This window comes from Takifugu flavidus, chromosome 12, assembly GCF_003711565.1.
Source record: "Takifugu flavidus isolate HTHZ2018 chromosome 12, ASM371156v2, whole genome shotgun sequence".
In the NCBI taxonomy this organism is placed as follows: domain Eukaryota; kingdom Metazoa; phylum Chordata; class Actinopteri; order Tetraodontiformes; family Tetraodontidae; genus Takifugu; species Takifugu flavidus.
This window is the reverse complement of record NC_079531.1, coordinates 3707687-3730801: the sequence shown is the minus strand read 5'-3', so window position 1 is coordinate 3730801 and position 23115 is coordinate 3707687. Positions and strand designations below refer to the sequence as shown.

The following is a 23115-nucleotide window of genomic DNA, read 5'->3' as shown; positions in this document are numbered from 1 at the left end:
TAGGAGAGAAACTGTGAGGAAGACACAGATGGAGAACACTGCACCCCTATGGAGCTGATTAACCCTGCCTTTAGACACAACTCAGCTTCATAAATATATCACAATCGTTGAAACGTGGCTCACAGATCTCATGCTTTTCCGCTATAAAACATCATTGTCACTCGCATCCATTCCTGCGTGTCATTATGCTAGCGGTCGGATGTCGTACAATTAGTTTGTAATGTGGCGTTCTCTTGAAATGCAGAGCTAATAACACATTAAGTAAGCCCTCTTGTCAGGGTAGAAAAATTATCTACAAATAAATTGTGGTTTAAAAACTGCTGGTGTCTACTGGGAGCACTGGTGATGGTAAACAAAGCCATGCAAGCCAGCCCATACTGTACATCGCACAACCGTGATGTCGGGACTGCTAATGTTCCAGTCTGTGTTTACTTTCCTCAAATACTGACTTTGTGACGACGTCCTCAACCGCGCTGCCTATTGACGGCTTAAAAGCCCAAGGAAAACCAATACCTTCCCTCATTTCGCCACGTTACATTTTAGGAAACGTGCAAAGACGAATTTACATCCGTCAGTCAGACATGTTGCAGTGTGAAAGGGAGCATTGTATTGAGGACGAGGTGTGTTTTTTTGGCCTTTTTTTTCCTCTAACGAAACAAGGAAACGGAGAAAACTGAGCAAAAGTGGGGAAAAGCAAAACCAGAGTGTGAAGGAAAAAAATAATCCTCCAGTTTCCTCTGAGGCTGAGGCCTTACAGGGCTCATTCAGCAACAACTGTACAATGTTTTACTTCCCTTTAAAAGATTACATCAGTGCACTACAGTCTATTCACTCTGATTGGAAACACTTGATCAATAGAAATGTTTTAACTGTGTTGAGAGGCCCTGGTTGAAATAGAGAATATATATATATATATATGTCATGTACCTGTAATTTTCCTCTGAACATAATAATGCAGCGGATCAACATTCAGAGCTTTAATCAAATCTCAAGTGTGCGGTAATGAGGATTAAAGGGGCTTTCACAAAGAGACAAAAGACTGTGTGGGCTGTTTCAGTGTTAACAAGCAAAAGATAAAACTGAACAAAGACAACATTTAGGAGGCCAAGGAGAAACACGGATTATTGGAAAGTCATGAGATCTCACAAATGTTCAGATTCAGATGTCACATGTCGGGCTCTCTGGGGGGAGAAACTACCTTTGTGTGGAGCAAATCTATAAGTAGATCAACCACGCCTTAAAGGGATTATATTTGATTTCAGAGGGCAAAGGCTCAGAGACGTGAACTATTGAATCGGAGCACAGCAACAATAAGGCCGGAGTGATGGTGGTGGGGGGGCACTGATTTATTCATCCCGACATTTGCTTTAAAATAATGAAAAGTCTGCAATACTGAAACATTCATCCCGAAATCAAACCTCTCTTGATTCTACGCTTGTCTGATGCGGTTCCAGCAGAAGTTTTACTCTATTCAGCTGATTTCGATGTGAGGAAGATGACCCAAAAATACCAACTTTAAACAGCACTCGAGTCAGTCGTCAATAATTGATAAGCAATGATGCGAGCCCCCCCGTTGCATACCAACAAGTTGTTTAAGTGCTGAGGAGGAAAAGAACCATTTTTTTTCCCTTCAGCCTGTAGAATGTTTGTTGGGAAACATACATTTCCTTGCCAAACCTCCTGTTGTGGATCAAAGTCTGGTCCAGTGATATTTTACTCTTTGTTCTGCGTGGTGTGTGGCCCCCGGCTAAAGGTTTTAACTACAACCCTGTTGAAACAAGAATAAAAATTCACACATCTCAAGTTTCTACCAAACTAACTTATTTCATTGACCTGGCAGTGGTCGAGTTCCCTTTCATGGTCAGTTTACCTTTGTTTAGTTTGTCATGAATTAGAGAATTTCTTCTTATTTTCTTTGCTTTTTGTTTAAAATGTAAAGAATGGGCGATAACTGTGGCAGCATGACACCTTTCACCAGACCGCTCAGCCTGGTACCAAAAGAGTGTAATACCTGATAAGCAATTAATGATCTAACAAGGAACAGGGAGATCGGCTGTCAATCCAGATATCAGATAGGTGATGGCGGGGAGGCCACACAGTATTAGGTATTAGCTTTCCCACACTTGTCCTCGGACATGAACTCTGTGCTCTGATATGCTTCAGAAATCTGATGATGTCACACCGGCTGTAAAAACATTTCTGGTGTGTCTTCCATCCGCCCCCAAATGATAATATCAAAACTGACCACGGTCCGTTGGAGGAGCAGGCGCTGTAGATCTGAGTGTGTGGCCTGTTTTCATCATTTTGTGAATTAGAAAGTCTTATCTAAAGACTTGCTGAGATATCTTATTGCCTTGTGACACTCCCAATTTATTCCAAAAAAAAAAAAATATTGCATGCTTGATATAATAATTCATTTTGTAAGAGGCTCCAGTAAAAACACACACTAATGAACTGCAGCCAATGAGATAAACTTACTTTGGAAAAGAGGGAAAACCAAAATGATGCCTTCAATAATTCAGTACAATTATACATTCAATAAGTCAGCCTTAAAAAGAGACTCTTGACACAAAGTGTATCTTTCACCTCGCATAAACAACACGGGGACCCTGTGGTGTGTGTCGGACACATCGGACAGACTGTTGATACGTTGCCTTAAGGGTCTTGTAAATCAGACCGTCTCTGGGGGATTGTACAGTATTCACAGATATGTTACATCCTGTAGGTGCTTGTAGACACGTTTACATTTCCCTGTATTATTTAGGTTTGGTCTATTTAGAATTCGGAGCAGAAGGCCCATTAACTCAGACTGTTGTTTATCTTGCTCTGACTTTGAGATATCAATTGGAAGAAACACTTTCATATCGTCCTTGATCTTTGAAATGAATTGCACACATAGTTAAGCCCTGTCATGATTGGGTTATTCTTTAATAAAAGAAAAAGGAAGAATAATGAAATCTCGTATGGGTGAGTTGTAACTTCAATCCATGGCAGCTATGAAGTGGATTTAGTGAATTATTGGGTTTATCTGACAGCTTTCTGCATAAATTTGCCTTTGTGTAATCACCAAAAAAGCACAACAGCTCAAATTAGGCAAAGGGTTGATCATGTGGCATCTAAAGACATTTACATCTCTGTTACTACGAGGCTACACAAGTGCACAAAAGCATATTTTCACACCTTAAAAGGAACCATAAATGAAAGTCTTTCATTTTGAATTATAATTAATCATAATGATAATTTTGACATAATTATTTTCTGAACTGACTGATGAGCTCATGGTTTAAGTTGTATGTGCACTTTTATCCCAAAAAGTTGCACAAAAAATACACAATGTTCCAGTAATTTCACATATTTCTCACATTTTTTGCACCATTCAAAGCTGTTATTCAAAAGCCCTTTTATAGCTGCACTTAAAGTCATTCTAAGAGAAAATGAGTGTAAGAGACCTTTAAATTCACATTGCAGGTTTTCTTTAATGCAAGATATAATATTCTATATCTTAGCACTACTAGGGTACGTGTCTCAACCTGATAAAAACACTAAAACATTAATGCAAATGGATGCATGGGAGAATTCCTTCCTTCCTTTATCCCACTTTCCACAATTCAGTCTACTCTGCTGAAGGAATAAAGGTTCTTCTACATCTCTTGCACTTACAATATTTCCATATTTGAACCCAGAAAGACCCAATAAAAAGGTTACATTTACAACAACATTTTTGTGAATCTAACTGTGAAGACATGCCAATATTAAAGAACAAACCAAAAAAACTCTCTTTTTAATACAGGAGGCTGCTGTTCTTGATGGAGTTGAAACCTCAAATATTCTGTGATGTGTGTAAGCTGAGGAGAAATTTGAAACCAGGAGCACCAGTGGGGGGAAGAAGAATAACAAGAAGCCATCGTGGAAGAGCGCTAGAAAAAAAGGGGGCCTGTCATTTCATGCTTTACCAAATTTCAAACGAAAGACAAACTTCAAAGAGGAACATATGCATTAGGCCTATTTAAAGTAATTGTCACTGTATATTTCAGAATAATTCAAAGTGCTTTTTGACGTTGTAAAAGCGCGTGCCTTGAAAAGTCAGTATTTTTTAGTTTTTTTAATGGTGACTAGTTGATATTCTTTTTCAAAATCGTGGTACATATTTGTAGTTTGTGTCTCGCATAAAACATGATGTACTAATTCACAAATTCTGTTTGAGGTTTTTCACGCATGGAAGGTTTCAGAGCTGATTCCTTTGACAAAAACAGCTTGTCAGTAGAACTGGTCTTCAGTGTTATTTTAACATCTTCGCTGGCCAGTCAGAGTGGTGCTGCCGTCTTTGACTGATCCTGCTGAGATAATAAAAACAAGTCTTTGATTTGAGTTAATTCCAGGTAATCGTTTCCAGAGCCTGTGGAATGCAAACTAATCTGGTGCCATTGGTGATGCCGAAGCCCTCAGAAAGCCCAGCAGGGTCATCACCCTCGTAAAACCAGCCCACATTCACAACCCTTTTCAATACAAAGTTCAGAAGTGGATGAAGGCAGATAGGAAAGAGGTGGGGACTCACATTATCGAGTGAGCCGTGGCTACTGTTGACGTGCACAATGGAAGAATTGAGCAGGGGATGAACAGAGATGGAGAGAAGCATTTTTGTGCCGAACTCGTAAAACACCTCAGTGGTTCCCATAAGCAAACATTGCAATCGTCTGGTGAACTCTGTGGAATCCTGTTAGGGCAACCAGTAACTGATCGCACCTTTGTCACAGCGCAGACAAAGCGCTCCACTTTTTTTAATTCTGAGCTGTTTTCATTAATTAAGCTGCGTGACGCTCAAAGGCTAATCCCATCACACAGCGACCTCTCCTCACAGCTCAGGGCCCGGCTTCTTCATGACTTCGCCACACATACGGCCTCACCGCAGGCGGCACAACAGTACGCACTGCCGAAAAGCCACCACAGAGAACAGGAATCAGGAAAGCAAGGGAGGCAACGGAAGCAACAATCCACCCAAACATCACGAAAAAGACGCTTGCCTCCATTTACTGCAATGCAGCATCCCGCAGTTCTGCTTGGCGCTGTACAAGCGATGAAGGAAGACTACCTGCTTTTTTAGTAGTTGAAATGCTAATGGCAGGCGTTGCAAGGAGCTACAGACAGTTTTTTGGGGGAGGGGGTTGTCATTTATTGCTATTTAGTGCTGAGTTAATATAAAGAAGATGCAGTTATCCCACACATAAGAACTCACAACAAAAGGAAAACAGCCTTCTCACTGTTTAAGCACTGTTAAATCAGCACAAATCAAGAGATTCTAGCGATCTGATGTAAGGATCTTTGATGTCCAATATAGTCTGCCTTCTGTTTCCTTTCATGTAAATATTAAATAGAGAAAATTGCAAATCAAAGCCTTCTGTCAGGATGTCTGAATTTGACAGCAAAGACAAATAAAGGCCATCATTATTTGCATACTGATTTTCATCTCCTCGGTCATTCAGCGGTTTCTCCGGTGCCCATGATTCAATTCTCTGCATTATGTTGTGGGCCAAAAGAACAAACACTATTTGGAGTCTAACTATCCCTTTAGACCGAGAGCCACTGGACTCCTCAGACTGATGGATATAACAGATCACATCAAACCCAGATGCAAAAGGGAAGGGAAAAAAGCAGACTGGAGAAAGCAGCAGAGGTGGGGAGGAACTCTCCTGCTGCAGTTTACTATTGTTTACTTTTGGCAAAAGCTGCACTCACTGAAAATCATAAAGCACACACTGAAGGAGTGAAAATATCTTTGAATTACTAAAGCTTCAAGCATGCACAGTTTGGCTTCATTCTTACCTTTGGCCTCTGTGATCTGCTGATGGGCAAAAGAACCCTGGTTTATATTCTTGCTACAAATTATGCCCTAAAATCTACTGAAACGCTTTTTCCCAGTTCTCAGAATATATCTCCCAATACCCTTAAAACCTGACCCGACTTCAGACAGAAAAATGGTTTATCACCAGACAAAATAGCGATGTTCAGAGCTCTGCTGCTGAACACGTATCAGTTTCTAGAGCCATCTGGATCAATAAGTTCCAAAGAATTTGGTTTCCGCGAAAGGAGTGATGGACACGCTTGTTTTCAATCATGGGAACAACTGCAGGATTAAGGCAGGACGCTCCAACAGAACATGTGGAAGAGGCGAGGGCCATCATCTAATGGCTGTTATTATTACAACTGTCGGCTTCAGATTAGTGCAGCTGACAGATGACATATGGGTGTTGATGGAACTCACGCTAAGGAGGCAACCCGAGTGTGCCGCTGTTGTCTCCTCCTAGTCATCAAAACCTCTACCTGTGTGCAAAGTCGGACAGTTCCAGCTGCCAAGAAAAAGCACCAGTGCCCCGAAACTGTCAGCCACTGGCGGAGTGCACAATAACCACCACCCTCAGCGAAATAGTGGTCAAACTAGCAAAAATCCATCATAGATTGAATTTCACTGTGACAGAATATCACATTCCTCAATTTCACCTGCTTTGCGCGTAGCTCCAATGCAATACTTGGTAGAGACGAATTTAGGCCGGCTAATTTCCATCTGTGAACAACTGCCTCACGTTTCATCCGAGAGAATGTTTATTTTATTGGTACAAATGGAAATAGATCATGCATAGGAAAACACAAAGTGAGATGGCAGCTTCTCCTTGCTCTCTGGCAACTGTTACTGGAGGGCAATCTTAAAAAAAATATTGTTCTCTCGTCTCGCCATCCCTCAGCAGATTGCTGGACTAACTCAACATGACACCTACTTCCAATGCAAAAAAACAGATATGCCAAAGCCACAACAGACAAATGTAAAGACTGCTCTTTCTCAGACAAACGCGCACGTGTAACCCTAGAGGCAGCCCCGCGCTGGTTGGGCCACCGGGGACCGTGCAGGGACACAGAGGTGAGGTAGCAGCAGACCCTTCCCTTCTCCGTTACATCCCAGAGGAACCACGCGCCGCTTCCATTTCACAAACTTCCTACGGACTGTCATGGAAGATTGGGGAAGTGGAGGTGCAGCACAGAGCGGGAGTGAGACAAAGAAGAAATTATAATCCTCAATCGGGCAAGAGGCCAGGTTTGTAACTTTGCAAGCGGCATGTTAGAGGAAACGCTGCTAAACCAGATGGAGCAACTCCAAATGTGGACTTGTTATTAAATTATTGTTTGTTTTTGTTATATAGGTTAGTTTAGTTATTAGTTTGTGTTAGTGCTCCGCTCCTGTTTTTGTCTTTCTCCCCTGCCCTTCCTCCCGTCCTCCTCCTCCTTTACCCATCCTGCCATCAGCAGAAAGGTAGCAGAGGCTTCATAAACCAAGTGGAACTTAGAGTTGAAGCAGCAATCTGCTTACAAAATATATAAAACTCCTGAGTTTGCTTGTAGATACAGATGATTGTGAATGTATTCTGCCACTTCTTGATGCAGAGACCTCTGTGGTTCAATAATAAAGCAGCCAGCGTCTACATCCAAGTCTCTGAGGGCTGGGGGGATACACAGGGGTTACGTGATACCCAATCAGAGTGGAGCCATAACACACATGGTTGTAGAGAAAGATGAGAAGCAGCTGCTTACTGCTGGCTACTTGCTGGGCCTCGATTCGCTCGAAACCACTCACAGTTATGTAAACGTGAAAACAAAAAAAGGCCAAATGGGTCAGTCAGATTCATCATCCGACAGGGCAAAAGAAGTCAGTCGCGGGTTAAAACATACAAAACAGAGAAACGTTATTTCGGTGTAAGGTCATTTTGGGAATGCACATTAAGTACACGTCATTTGAAATATAAATTTGATTCATTGCCACCTTCGTGTTGCCTCCCTTCCACTATAATATAACCCTGTCAAAAAGATCGGGTGTAGCTTTTTTTTTGCTGTCTTCCAATGCATACTGACAATTATATGGAAATTACAGCCTAGGCAGGAAGCAGGCATACATTTTCTGATTTACTGGATCTGCATCAGTACACAACAACAAAAACAACACAATGGTTCAGATGACCTGCTGTCCTCCCCCAGCCTCGGCGCTACTCCACTGAAATGAGGAGCATTAGTGAAATGTATCCACCCAATCACCTATTTTTATGGCCAAAACCTTCATCCCCTAAAAATGTGCTTCTGTCTTGTTTGACTCAGACCCTAAATATTTTCCATTGGACTTTAGAAAAAGAGAAAATTCAGCCAGATGTCAGCAACATTGATCCGTATTCATCCCTGTCTCTTAAAATGACGGTGAGAAAAAGACTCTTGTGACCTCTGCCTCCAATATCTCGTCTCTGTCAGGAGACTTTTGATCTTAGTCTTCTAGATCCAGTAATGCTGGGAAAAAAGAAAAAAACAGAGACGGCTCCGGTTTCAAACAGATGTGATTTGCAATTCGGTTCTGTGCTTCATTTTTGGTGTCTCTCCTTCCCGCTCTCTCTGCATATTATCCCTTTTGGTGCGTAATGCCGTCTCATCTCAAGCCACAAATGAATGGCAGAGAAGGCTTGATCACGTCTCTTCTGTATAATTTTGAATGGCTTTATTTAGACACCTCTCATTTCCTTTGTAAAGGCAGACATCCTGCATCCCATAATCCCATGATGCTGCCCTCCACTGACTTTTCACTGTGGTGCTGAGTGTGTATCTGTGGCTTGGGGCAGGAATAAGAAAGCTCCATTTCCTTAGAACGCATTTCATCTGTTTAGACAGACAGTTAATATTACACATTATCCCAGGTCTTACCCTTTCAAAGTTGAGCGGATATGATTTGGTTTATGTAGGAGTACCTAAAGGCTGTCCTGTCCTTCTCTGACCTATATCTGCACTGCCTCAAGGGAATGTCGACTTAAAGGCGTGGAACCAGTTAGCTGGCACTGGTAACCAAATTATGTGATGACTTTTGGTTGTATGCATAAACGGGGAAGGTCTACCTCCCAAAAGACAACAAGTTTATTATGTGTGGCACCAATTTTCCATGATTCCACAGAAATGTGGTGACGGTCTAGTGAAACCAATCAAAATCATCAATAGAACGGCCATTATTGATGGAGTGTGACAAATTAAAAGGAACGCATTGGTGAACATCTGACATCCAGATTTTAAAAAAAAACATGGCTTAGTTGATTTGGGATGGGATTGGTCTTTTATTTTTCCACTTTTCAAGGTTTATTTTTCAAGAAAAGCTAAAACTGACGCACTTCCCGATGGTTCACATCTGCTGATGTTACCCAATAATTCTATAATTCTCTAGTTGACACCCAAATCCCTCAGCAGAGAATAACTATACATTATATTCAACATTATTTAAACTATTTATTTGTAGAATAACGGTTCAAATGTCTGTATAAAGGACAGAGCTTGTTCTCTGAAGCAGCCGTGCTTTGTTGCTTAAACCGTAACACACGGTCCCTCCACAGCAAGAGAAAGAGAGAGAAAAAGCCAGGCTGGAGCTGGAGCCTTGGCAGTTGGAAGGGTGTGTGGTGTGGCCCCTCCTTTATGCTGGGCTGGGAAAAACCAGGGAGTGTGGCGCCTCTGAGGTTAGTGGGCTGCCTCATCAGGTCACCAGCTCCACCATGAACCTATTTTTATTCTTTTTTTTATATTTTCCTCTACTGGAAAGACCTATCTTGACCCTTTTTTTCATCTCTCTAGTTTTATCTTCTTTTCTTTCTTATCATAGCGTGCTTACATTTCTTTGCTTTGTTTTACAGAGAGGTGAGAGAAACATCTATATGTTGGTTTATATTGTACATGACTATGTTGTGTTCTCCCCTTTCAGTCCTTTCTGGCTGTATTTCTTTACTGCAGCCACATGCTTGAGGGCAAGAATTCCCTGTCAATGGTTTGGCTGTATGACTGCAGTAAATATATATTGGGTTAAATACCTTCATCCATACGCACTCAAGACATTTATGGGACCCAGCAAAAGAAATTATGTGCATGAAAAATATTTCCTTTGGGTGTCTGCATAGAATTTTTTCGACAAGTAACCATCTCCCAGAGAATCGCAACCATAATTTGCATTCAGGTTGCTAACTTCCTCACAATAGCCCCAAAGCAAACAAGAAGCAGGGGAAAAAAATTCAGCTGTTGTTTTTGATATTCTAATGCCTGGATGTCAAGGATCAATGTATTTGACCTGCTAATCCAACATGTTGAATCAAGCCATGTACAATGTGGTTACGTTGGCATTATGGCGGGGGGTCCTCGGGTTTTATGGGGGAAAAAAGCGAGTTTACCATCATAAAGAGGCTATCCCACATCAACAGTCTCCACAGATACAGACAGTGCCGTGTTTGTGCCGCAGGCCATTCTATACAGGCACATTGTGGTAACTCCTCTAGCATTTACCAACAGCCTGGCAACAGTGAGCCCAGAGAGCAACAAGGGTCTACCCCAGATTTCCAGTGAGACCTTTGCTTCACATTGGCATCTCCCAGATTAAAAGAAGAAGAAAAAAAAAGCAGCACGGATTTTGGCATACTTGTAAATAAAACCTCAATTAGCACAAGTTACAAGAACTCTAAAGTGAAAAGTATTGTAACTTTTGTCACTAGAATCTGGCTGAACAAAGTCCCGCACATGAATTAAGGGCTACAATTAACTTTACTTCTTTAGCACTTGAGGCACATTTTTGTTTCCAATGACAGAGTTAACATCACTGTGTCCTTGGCAACTGATGAAGGGACTACTTGATTTATCCAATCCTTCCTCGCATCACATATCGGTCTGCCTGCACCCGTGGCTAAATGAGCTCTGTATCTCAAAAAAGGGTGTTTCAAACTAAGTATTCTGTGAGCTGTCCTGGCTGACTTGAATTCATTTGAATAATTCTGCCTACAGAATAGAATGAATATGTGTAAATGGTTGATCCATCAATCTAGCCTGACATTGTGCTTTCGAAAAACAGTATTCCCTCTGTTCTTTGTTTTTCTGGATACCTAATGAGAAATAGAAAACAACTTTGGGCAGTTGAATAATGCAGACCTCTTTGGTGAGGTTGGCACAGATTTTTAAGCCCCGAATTAGTTTGGTGCCGTATGAGCAAGCAGTTTCCTCTCCCTCGTCCACAAACCACACCACTGCCACGGTGTTCATTTCCACTCGCTTCCTTCATTACCCACATCTGAAGATTCCCCAGTTTAGGAGGGATTGGAAACCAACCGACTGTCCAGCGTGAACACAGCTATGTGAGGATATCATGCCGCTCTTTCCAGTTCAAGCAGTCTGATGTCAGGTCATTAATCTTCACCGTACCACCCCAAATTCTGGGAGACCGCACCAAATGCAGCGGACCTTTGAGCAGTGAACAACAAAGAGGCTGAATTAATTATTTAATTACATACTGTCAGACTGTAATGAATTTTGCACAAGGAAAAGACTTATTGTCCATAGTAAACAATGAGTAAAAAAAGTTGGCAAAACCTTTTTTTCCATGTTCTAGCGCCATTGAATGTAACACGAGCCAAACCTCAAACTGTGAAATGCTCGAACCATCACTGCTGTCGTGCAAAGTTTTGGCTAATTTTTCGACTCTTTGTCAGATCAATTTTGCAGCTCAATCACCAGCGCAACGGTTTTTCGGATTAAACTGATCCACGTGTACCGACGTGCTGCGGCTGCGCCTTGTATTGTGTCCGATCCTGCACGTTGACCTTGTCCATTCAGAGATGTGTTTGTTCACATGGCTAAACTCTGAGAGATAAGGGGAAACTATCTGCTCCAGGGGATCAAGCTGTGTCTTAAGGGAAGTGTTTTTTAGACTGATAGCTCTTCCATTCCAAGTGGAAAAACCCTGGCAAACTCAATCTAATCGTACTGGCACTTCATTAGAATGCCCCCAATCTTTTATCTGAACCCTGGAGAGCTGAGAAGGACATGGTGAAAGGAGGTGCCTATAGTGAGACAAAAAGCACGGACAAAGATGTCTGAGTAGGGCTGGAGTTTAGGAAGAGAAATTCTTGTGAACCCCCCCAGACCACCACTGCTACCGCCCCTCACACCCAGCCTGAATGTCTGTCTCGCATGACAGATGCAGAGGCCCAGCACTGGCACCAAGCAAGCCTAGGTGGGCTTTAAAAGGGCAAACATGTTGAATAAACATATTCAGTCTTATCCCAGATTTCCAACCCTCACTCCATATATATAATATAGATCCATCAGATAGCTCGATTGATGAGCTGTATTTACACTTCAGGACAGGCGGACCCTCTCCAGCCAAAACGTCATAATGTTTCTATCTCCAAACAAACATCCTCGGACGTCGCTGCATGTTCTCCAGGCCTCGAGGATGTGTTGATAAAGTTGTGTGATAGCCAATACAGCGAAACGGTCCAAAAACATAACAGGGGTGAACTTTCGAGAAAGGACAGCTCAACACATAACAGTCCGACCCGACAGAAAGTCGGTGTTTGGACAAGTGTGGGAGTAACATACTTTTTCACTTCACTTCTACCTCTGGATGCTCCTGCGCGTGCACATAAATATCTCGTTGCACACACAATGGAAACTCAAGCGCCGTGTGTTGATTTCCCTGTCAAATCGATGATGTTGCTTGTTGATTCCATGTTTCTGACTATTGCTATGGAAACAAGCAACCACTTGGACTCCATCTTTGTGCTACCTCTGCACCGCATGGTGTAAAACGCCTTTCTTTCCCTCACAATGTCCGTTTTATCCTCACCGTTTCCTTTTAATACCCCCCATTTGTTTGGATCATTTTTTTCATCTAGATTTTGCTCCACTGCAGGGCAGAGCACTGTCCTTTCAAATACATAAAGTGGAGGAATAAATAAAAGCAACAGATCAACAGATCCTTTTTCATTTTTACAAACCTTACTTGACAGCGGTCAACAAACAGAAGAAGGCCACCCCCCTACACACAAACACACACACACACACACAACAACAACAACATTGGCCGTGCTTCTATGTGTGTATGTGATGAATAAAGAGCGGAAGCGACAGGGCACAGGGTGACTTCACACTTAAACAGCCTGTTTACAAGTCATTTACCGAACTGCAGGGGGGATAGAGGCTCGGACGAGACCCCCTAAAGAAAGGCTTTCTTTGGTAGGATGGTGAGAACTTGTTCCACCTTCTGAAATGTGTTTTCCTACCGAACAAAACGTTGCCTTTTGCAAAAAAGGAACTGTTATATGCACTTTATGCCTAATTTCTATTTATTTATTTACCGTTTGGGTCCAGAAATGGCAGTGAGAGTGATTACACAAGCACAGTCAGTGTCTTCCGTACCTATGAATTTAGACAGTGTCACAGAAGTGATGCGGCGCCACTGTGACTAACAGACTTGAATCCTCGTCATTTGTATTCAACATCCTTTTTGGCTCTGCTTTGCTTAAAGCCCATTGGGACAGGTTCTACTTAAAACCAGCTGCATCACTCAGTGACTTCCCCTGGGATGAAGCTTGTTTCAGTAGCCTTTGTTGAGATTATTTCACTATAGGTGCTTCTTATAGGCATTCAACATGCCAAATGAATTATCATGAAACTATAATCACCCACGCAATACACCGTGTGTGACCTAAATAAACAACAGTGAAACATTGGAGTCAAATACCCTTTAATACTTTGTAATTAGCAATTGGACAAGACAAGAAAGATTAACTTTGTAACATGTAAAATAAGATTATAAAGCATTCATGACACTGCAGATTCCACTTGGCTCCATGTTTGAAGAGCTGTCATGTCCACATTTATAAAGTCACTGATGTGCACTGACTGAGATCATTCCCATGCACACTCCTACAGACCTCTTTAGTAAGACTAAAGTGAATGCCTCCTGATAAATTCTGCTGCACAGAAGAGCGATTCAGCTGGGATTTGATTCTTTTGAAGCAGCACAAGGGAGCTGATGAAATATATTACACATAATTTCAGATTACAGACACAAAGCCAGGTTGGACTGGAGACAAGTCAGGAAACCAGATGCCTCACTACCTTCGGTCCAGTCACTGATGAAGTGTTTCGATGAAAGCAGCAACAAGTTCTCCATTAACCCAGCTACTGAACTAACCAGCAACCTGTCTGCAACAATTTGTGTGGTGAGTTGACCTGCGTCAAGATCTCCACAGACTAGTGTTTCACATCAAGAGGATCGTCAATACACACATTACTTGTGAGTGAAAGCTCAAAACAGAGCAGATTTCCACTGTGCAGAAGACAAACGCGGTCAATAATGTTGCGGAATGAAGCAACCCAGTCTGAAGCAGCTGTAATGGGATCAAAGGCGGCATATCAAGCATTCACCAGACAGAACAATACAGATGTGGGCAAAATTCCTGATGCGAGCTACTCACTATATTTGAAATATGACATGCAGAGTAATATCTTTTTCCTGCTCTTTAAACATATTTTCAGGATTTAGAATGCAGCAAAGACTTTCTACTAATTATCTGACGTAGAGGCCTGGTCACAGATTAAGAGGATTTAAATCCTATCTGTATGTAAACACAACTCCTGGCTTTTCCCAGTATCACTTCATATATCTTGAGGCTACATAACACGCAGCTTGGCCCCCAATTCCACTGGTTTCTGCTTTCCAAAGCAACTATACAGAATAATCTAAACAAAGATTTGGCTTTTCAACACACTTGCTTAATGAAGCACCACACCATTTACAACACAATCTCTGCAGAACCAGATCAAATTTGCATGCTGATAAGTTACACATTCCAGTGGTAATTAGTTCCTTATTAAATCTTAATAACATCTTAACAATAGTACTAACAGGAAATGTTAAATGCAGCAATTGTCTGCTGACTGCAATCTGCAAGATATAAGCATAACATTAGATTTTCAGGCAGAAAATGGGATATTTCTGGTTCGTGTGGCAGATTCTTTAAGATATGTGACCAACAGTGTGTGGGAGGACCACCATGGAGCATCACTACATACAGACTCGGTGTCTGGCAAGAGTGATCCTGGGAGCCTCTCTGTCTAAATCCATGACAGACAGCGTTGGGTAACCGCAAAATTAAAGGGGAGCTTCTCATCCCAAAAATGTCTCTGGCTACCTTTTTGTCTCTCTTGCGAGGCTTAAAATGTCCTCACCATAACTGAGCCACACATGACAGTGAAAGAAAAAAGTTGGCGGCTGTGCTTTATTAAAAGCTGCTGTTGTCAATTAATTGTTCTCTTCCATTTGATCCGCATTCAAGCAGTCAAGTTGACATTTGCTAATTGGGTCAGACTCCAATCTTGCTGGCTACTGAATATATTTCCTGGAAGCATTTGACAATGAACAAGGAATCAATACCGATGGAGTCAAATTATTTAATACAATGGAAACAGATAATGACCTCCAATCTTTTATTCACCTAAAAAGCTAGGTTAATGCTTATTTCATATGGCGAGTGAAGCCACATCTAGCAAACAATAACAGACACAGAGCGCGATTTCTTTTTTATGTGTTCAATTTGGCGTCTAACTATGCGTACCCAGTTTTATTACGCTCTAGTGATTTTTCTTTCCGCATCCCATTTCATGTGCATTTCCATTCATTCAGCAACAAAATAAGAGGAACAAATAGGGCATATGCTGGGCTAAGCTTAAATGTATCCTACCCTAACTTCTAACAATGTTAAACTTTTATATAAAATGATTTACATTGGGTTGTAAATTTATGTTATAATTTGGTTTTACACAGACCACATTGCGGGATTGGTTGATTTTTGGTTCTCTGCTTCCACACAGGCATTTAGAGCTTGTATTGTATATTGCTATAAAAGCTCGTACCTTCTGACCACACAGAGAGACATGTCTTTTTAAAATCCTACTTCTGCTTTTACTGTTTTATGCACGCGTTCCCTGTTTTACCATCCCATGAAGCTCTTCCCCTATCAGCGATTTTTGAGATATGGGGTATTAAATAATTCCTTTGGCTCTGCCATCTTCACTTTACCTTCAGCTGTCCTCAGACTAACTATGTGATGTATGCTGTGCTACAGAAAGGCAGGTTTTACATGGCTGTAATTGTGGATATTTGTTACCTGGCAAGCTGTCACACAGTGTCTGCTTTCCAGTCTGCTGGCTTTTCAGTGGACAGCAGGAGACTGGATGGGTGATTTAACACAGATTTGCTTTGGAACAGAATGAATATCATGAGCAGATGATGCTTCCTGCTACCCAGCTTGTCTAGCAATGCCAACTGCACATGTGCAGGGTAGTGCGGACTGTGAAAACAGAAGGCTTAGCAGATCTGATCACAGTAAGCCTCGAAACCCTCTTCCACAGACGATCTGAATGATACAATAAATGGTGGATATTAAAGAAAAGACACAGTCTGACTTCACACTTTATAATCTGGTAAAAATCTTCCATTGTTTTTACTTTTAAATGAGATAACCACTTGCCTGCAAAAGACCTCCGAGCTAACCACTAACAAGGCATTTACTTTACACCAGGGAGGCTTGAGTAGCCTCAGGCAGTGAGCCTGTGCGGCTCTCACCTGCAATGATGTACTTGTCACATCTCTGGAGGGATGTGAGGGGAAGTGAGGAGGTGAAATTGGATCTCAGAAGGGATGCAACAGTATGGGAAAAGGAAGTGCGAAAGATAAGAAGTCTGGCCAAACACGGGGAAAGAGTAAAGTTACATAAACACAGACAATGATTCAGTAAGGGCAGTGGAGATCCCACCCTTCAGTGTTAAAGGATAGATGTTAAGGGGCGAATTAACAGCTGGATCCAGCTGCTAGTGTATGACGATTGTCAGTTGTCACAGCTGCCAAGAGGTGGACTGTCCCTCTGAGGACTCTGCACTGTTTTCCTTTCTCTATTCCTTATTATTTTGACCACCCTCACGCCCACAGAGGACCAGCTGAGAGGTTTGTGTCACCTGCAGCAGACTTTATTAATAAGATGTAAGTCCCATGAGAGAGCCATGTAAGCCAGTCTTCAGTCCTGGACAGATGCGGGAGGAACCCCCTCCAGCAGATTTTGTCTCTCCCACTCGTGGCAGCTTTGCAGGTGACACTCAACTTGCACTCAGGAGAGAATGATTTGAACAATGAGCACGGCTTGTTTTACAATTCAAAGACGAGACGGGAAAAGCTAACCGAATACCAACCGCCCGTTTGATTGCACCTTTCACGGAAAAGAATCTTTCATTATGCACTAACCTTTTACAGCACGACCCAGAATAATAATAATTGCATAAAAGTTATAATAATTATAACTGCGCTTGCACTTTTCAGTTATGTGTCATTTATTATTTTATCACAGCTTGGTACTCTTTAGAAAGTGAACGATAATGGATGTGTTGATGAAAGCCTGCATGAATCTATGTCCGTCACCTGAAGATCTCAGCACGATGCTAAGCCCAGACGTAAATGTTAAAGGAAACATTACATTTCCAAACACATCAAGAAACCGCATCAAGTTTCCTGCAATTTCACAAGTTGGAAAAATAACAGTATAAATGGGAATCAGCATGCTTCCAGCTAACCAAATCCCACGGGGAAACAGATCACTGGCACGAACACGACATTTTCAGCAAATGTCTCGGGGGAATCTCTTTGGATCCCATAATATTAGTATGACAATTTAATCTGCTGCACTGGATGTTAAAAAAATCATTACTCAATCTCATATTTAAACAACACTAAGGTTAATTAGGTAATACTGGAAAACTTGGCTCATGGTTTAGTAATTAATGCGTTTATGGTCAGTAGAGTGCAAATAGACTGTTAAAACTGTGAGGTGCTCATGTTTAAGAAACAAATTCTATCCATTATTCATACCTTTTCTCCAGGGCAATTATAATTATATCCTTTCCTGCATGCACAGATTGCCTTAATGTTGGCAGGAAAAGAGTTTCAGTGCACTGTGTAACTCTTTCAACTAGGTTGTCTTTAAAGAACGCCGTGAAATACAGAAATTCGAATATGTCTGAATAGTCTGCTTGAAATAACATCTGGAGTTCTCAACCCTCCGACAACTCAAACAAGTAATTCTAGCTAAAATATAACAGCCCTACAGAAGAGAAGTGACCTGATTAGTGAGTAGCTGCTAGGTAACCACTCCAGGCAGTAGAGAGACTGGTAAATGCTATTGTCATTTAGCTACCTTTACCAAAAGATTTACTTGCAACGTCTATGCTGAGGGAGCCCCAGCGATGACAAGGGGTCCAACATGAGCAAGGTGGTTTTAGAAATGAGAACTTGGCTTTCATCGCGCCCTGCTGATGGGAAATGAAGTTAGATCAGATAAGAATACGGAGAGGGACAGACCGGTGGACAGACGAGGAAACCCCATTGCTCCGGTCACCCCCATCGCGCCAAGTCTTTTCAGAGCTCATTTCCTACTCAGCTGCTGGGAGACTTCCCCCCTCTTCACTTTTTGAAGGAGCCAAAAGGACCCACACAAAGTGGAATATTTGAAGACATGAACTTTAAGCGATTTTAAATGATTGGATTATTTCTAGTTTTAAAGTAATCTGTAAACCAAATCATACGCAGCAGAAGGCAGCAAAAGATTCCATGTCCCTACTGTCTGGCCCGGTTACCCCGGCTTTACTGGAATAATCCTGAACCGCTGTGCTGGTGACCTCCAGAGGAAGAAAAGACACTTTTGAACTAATGATCCCCGAATTATTATTATAATGTCTCTTTGGACAGTAATGCAGATGGAAAAAAGAAATTGGAAATTTGGTCTGCAGAGGGAAAAGGCAGCCATCAGATGTCATGGTGAGCTACTTGGATGTAGAACTGGCACCACGACCAAGAGCAGCCTGTTCTCACACAGCCGGCCAAACAAACGTCTGCTGCATATCCAGACAGGCTGAAGAGAGGTTACCAGTGGCTTTAAACACACTGCACAATCTCAGTGATGCTACTAGTCACTGATTTATTTATTTTTTTGAGCTCAGAGAGAGAGGCTTTGAGTTTAAGAGACGGTATACCTCAGATTTTAATTATTTACAAAGAACTTGGACTTCATTACTATTGGAGAGAGCAATGGTTGAACATTTCCTACTTTTCTGTTTCTGATGTGAAGCCATAAGATGGGAAGGCCTGCATTTTCTGTTTACTCACCCTATGCCAAAGCCAAACCTTGGGGCAGGATCCCATCTGTTCATTCTGCACTCCAAATCATTTCAATAATATAGCAGCTCTCAGTTTGGACTTGATAAATACTATAATGATTTAAATAATTGATGTGCTGTCTTGTGTAAAAAAAAAAAATCCTCAGAAATGTAGTGAGCAAATTATAACTATTGAATTGGGGATGAAGTGGGACTGCAGTCACTTTCGATGCTGTAATATTTTTTTCTTGTAGCTATTTGTCCCCTTTCAATACATTAGTTTAATTAACGTCCCTTTTTAGGATGAAATCACATCAGGTTTTTTCGATACGGAGTTTTTTGCCGCCTGCGAAAATGTGGATAACCCCTTCGTGCTTATGCTGACTGAGGTTTTTATGTCCCCTCCGTTACCCTGGAAACTTCTTGTGAGGTAAACAGCAGGACGGCCAAAAATAAGATCAACATGTTATGAATCTGCATGTAAATCCACATGAAGGCACTCCAATTTATAGCGGCTTTAAACTAAATAATAACCTGTAGAGGAACGAAGGCCAAAGACTAATTTCCCTCAAATGCATCGAAATGGCAGTAATATTTTTTTATGAATTTACTGTTTCAGTGGGGGGTTCGTGTTTGTGAACATCAATGCATTTATGAAACGTTCATGCAATAAATCCTGGGGGGGGGGATGTCCTACCTCAAGAATGCAGGTCCCTGGAGCTGTGTTCTCCTTGATAGAGACATTGTAGACGTTTCTCTCAAAGACAGGCTCATTGTCGTTTATATCCTGGAGCACAATATTCACCACAGCGGTGGAGGACAGGGGTGGTTTCCCTCCATCTGTGGCCACCACAGTTATACTTGGATTTGGGTTTTTTTCATAATCCAGCTGTGAGTGAGTAGTTATAATCCCTGTGACTGAGTCTATACTGAACCACTTGTTGTAAGCACCTTGGTCTTGAAAGAGGCTGTAAGATATGTCCCCGTTCGGCCCGTGGTCTTTATCCCTAGCTGTCACCTGCAGCACAAAGCTCCCTGGAAACACCACTTCAGGAATGACCTGCCTGTACACTGGCTGGTCAAACAAAGGTGGGTTGTCATTGACGTCAGTCACCTGGATGATGAAGGACGACTCAGCCCTGAGAGGAGGGGTGCCTGAGTCTGTCGCCATCACCCTCAGCTCATAAGTGTCCCTCTCCTCCCGGTCCAGAATCCTGTCCACACAGATCAGATAGATGATATTATCCTTGGTGGTAAGGGCAAATTTGCCGTCGCCTCCCTCTAGGGACACGTTAACGTTGGCGTACTCTCCATAATCTGGATCTGTGACCGATATCCTGGCCACGTACTGGCCCGGCTGTGCACCTTCCGATACTCTCGGAGAGCCATCTTCACTGAGAAAGATGATCGTCATAGTGGGCTGGTTGTCGTTGTAGTCTCTGACATGGATGGTGACAAAGGCATTGGAGACCTCGGGCTGGGTTGCGTTGTCCTGGGCCTGCACCACCAGCTCGTGGACTCTCCTCATCTCAAAGTCCAGCGGCTTGTTGAGAGTGATGACACCAGACTGAGGGTCAACGAGGAAGTAATGATCTGGATCGCTCTGTCTCCGGTTGATTTCATACAACACCTTCCCGTTGTCTCCTTCATCATCATCTGTAGCGAACACTTGCAGGATGTTGCTCCCTGGTTGGAGGTTCTCTGATATTATGGCATGGTAGCGGCTCTGGTTGAAAACAGGAGCATTGTCATTGATGTCTTGCACGGTGATGTCTAATGTCATCTCATCAGTCCTCTTGGGAGAGCCCCCATCAAAGGCCTCCAGAGACAAGGTATATGTGGATCTTTTTTCTCTGTCTAGAATGGTGTTGACCACCAAGTCCAGATAGAGAACCCCGTTGCTTCCCCTCCTGGTCTCCAGGGTGAACGCTTGGCCAACATTTCCATCCTTGATAAGGTAACCCTGTGTTGTTAGCTGTCCCTGATCGGCATCAACAGCTGGCTCGAGGGGAAATCTAGTACCGATGGCCGTCTGTTCTGGGATTCTAAACGTTGCTTTTTTCCTCGGGAACTTTGGCGCGTGGTCGTTTATGTCGTTCACTTTGATGGTGACCTCCACGGTCACGCCTGTCATGGTGACAGCAATGAAGTTGTATCGGTCCCGAACTTCTCTGTCCAGAACTTTAGCAGTTTCAATAATGCCCGTGCTTTCATCTATGTGCAAATCAGTACTGACCCCGGTGCCCTCGTGGTCGGAGATGAAGAACAAGGTTGCTGTGACACCAGGAGGCAGGCCTGCACTGATGTCTCCTACAACTGTACCTGCAGGTTGTTCCTCATCTAGCTGCAGCTCAAGGGTTGCCAGGACCATGGGTGAATTGAAAGCTACAAGTTCCAAGGCCACATATATTATTAGCGCCATTCTCCTCCTCCAAAACGCTCCGCGATGTTTCAAAGACACCCGAACCTCGTTGGAAGCTGTCCTCATTTTGGCTGTTCTTTTTTACACCTGGAGACACACAAAGAAAGAATGAAAAGCCGAGTGATGTTGAAATCGCAAAGCAGTAGAGGCAGAGAGTGTATGATTTCTACATCTAGAAAAAGATGCATTTGCCTTAAACGCATTTCCATATGTTTGAGGGGCTCGGTTCCCATCCACAACACACAATAGTCCACGAAGGCACTATTTCCCTGCACTCTTTACTTCGCTTCATAAGTCAACACCTCCTCGGCCCTACATACCAGAGAGTTCTCCTTTGCTAAAGAAACACCATAACCACAAACCAGAGCAGACTGCATCAGCAGAGGAACCTTTGGATGTGGCTATTTATAAAGGACACGAGCCGTTAGCCAGTGACCTTACTACATCTGTGCCATCTAATCTGAATCCAGAAGTTCATATTTATGCATGCCAAAACCTTACAAACACACAGACCGATGAGGCTAAAGGTCCTTCCATTAATAACAGATATCTAAATTGTTTAAATAGACTCCAGCTTTTTTTTTAAATGGCATATTTAATATTAATGTTTATGGTTTAGTTGAAACACATTAAGTTCTGTGCATCTGGTTTAAGTCAGCTGATATGGCTACAGTGGACATTTCTATTTTATTCAGAGGAAATACCTATATAAAGCGGAGTGTGTGTTTAGACTTTGAGTGATGTTCTGCTAGAGAGGTTTTGAGGCTCCCTCCACCGGTTTTGATGATAAATGCAAACTAACAATTACAAAACATCTACGTGTGCAGAAAATGCCTCCGATGCTTCCCAAAACACAGTGTGACCATCTGTTTCAGCCATGGTGGTGAAAGCATGTTTGAGTGGCAGAGAAGTACAGCAGAGTTAAGGGCTCCGTTCAGTCTACTTCTCTCCCCCTTCTGGCTTTGCAATATTGTAATTGAGGGTTGCTGGAAGTTGTCCATACGCACACCAGATTCCATTACTAATTTCAGTCTGCCGTGATTTTGGAGACCACAACACTGGAGATGCTAACATTAATGTCACAAACTGGACCGAATTCCACTACGTTACAGTAAAAACATACTGCTTACCTGAATATCTTGACAGCACTTGAATTCAAAAATAATTATACAAATAGGGACTTTATTTAAATGAACTGGGGGTTATGGAAGTTACTTCCAACTGCAAAGGACAGCTTTGCAAAAGCCAGAATTTTATCCAAAGGCCATGACTCTAATAATACATTCTACTGCTATACTACAGCGGCTGACATGTGCAGAGCGGAGTCGCCTAATGGACACAGCAGACACACTCGTGTAGGGCAATTGTACAATACAAGGTTGAAAAGGACATTATGCACTATGAAGTCTAGAAAGGTCCATAACTTTAATGCTAAAACTGTCAGTCACCCAGTCTCTCCTGGCTTCATATGTGTAACTATTAATTTCTGTTACAAGTCTGGTTGTAATGCTGCATTACTTCACATTATTAAATATTATTTTAGCTGATAGTAATGACAACTGATCATCCTCATAGTGGGTCCAATTTAATTGCTCAACTTGTGGCTCAGCTGTCAATTATTGACATCTACAACTTTACATGTGCCTATGGAAGAAAGGCCAGAC

The 23115-nt window shown here is 42.2% G+C and overlaps 1 protein-coding gene across 1 annotated transcript in view; it reads right to left on the bottom strand.

The window, feature by feature from the left end:
- Nucleotides 1-23115, bottom strand: part of LOC130535081 (protocadherin-16-like) — a 53066-nt gene that overhangs the window by 26535 nt on the left and 3416 nt on the right. Inside the window, exon 2 of the mRNA XM_057049914.1 lies at nucleotides 19727-21538. Coding sequence (XP_056905894.1) covers nucleotides 19727-21517 — 1791 coding nt within the window. The 5' untranslated portion in view covers nucleotides 21518-21538. The remainder of the gene's footprint in view (nucleotides 1-19726; nucleotides 21539-23115) is intronic.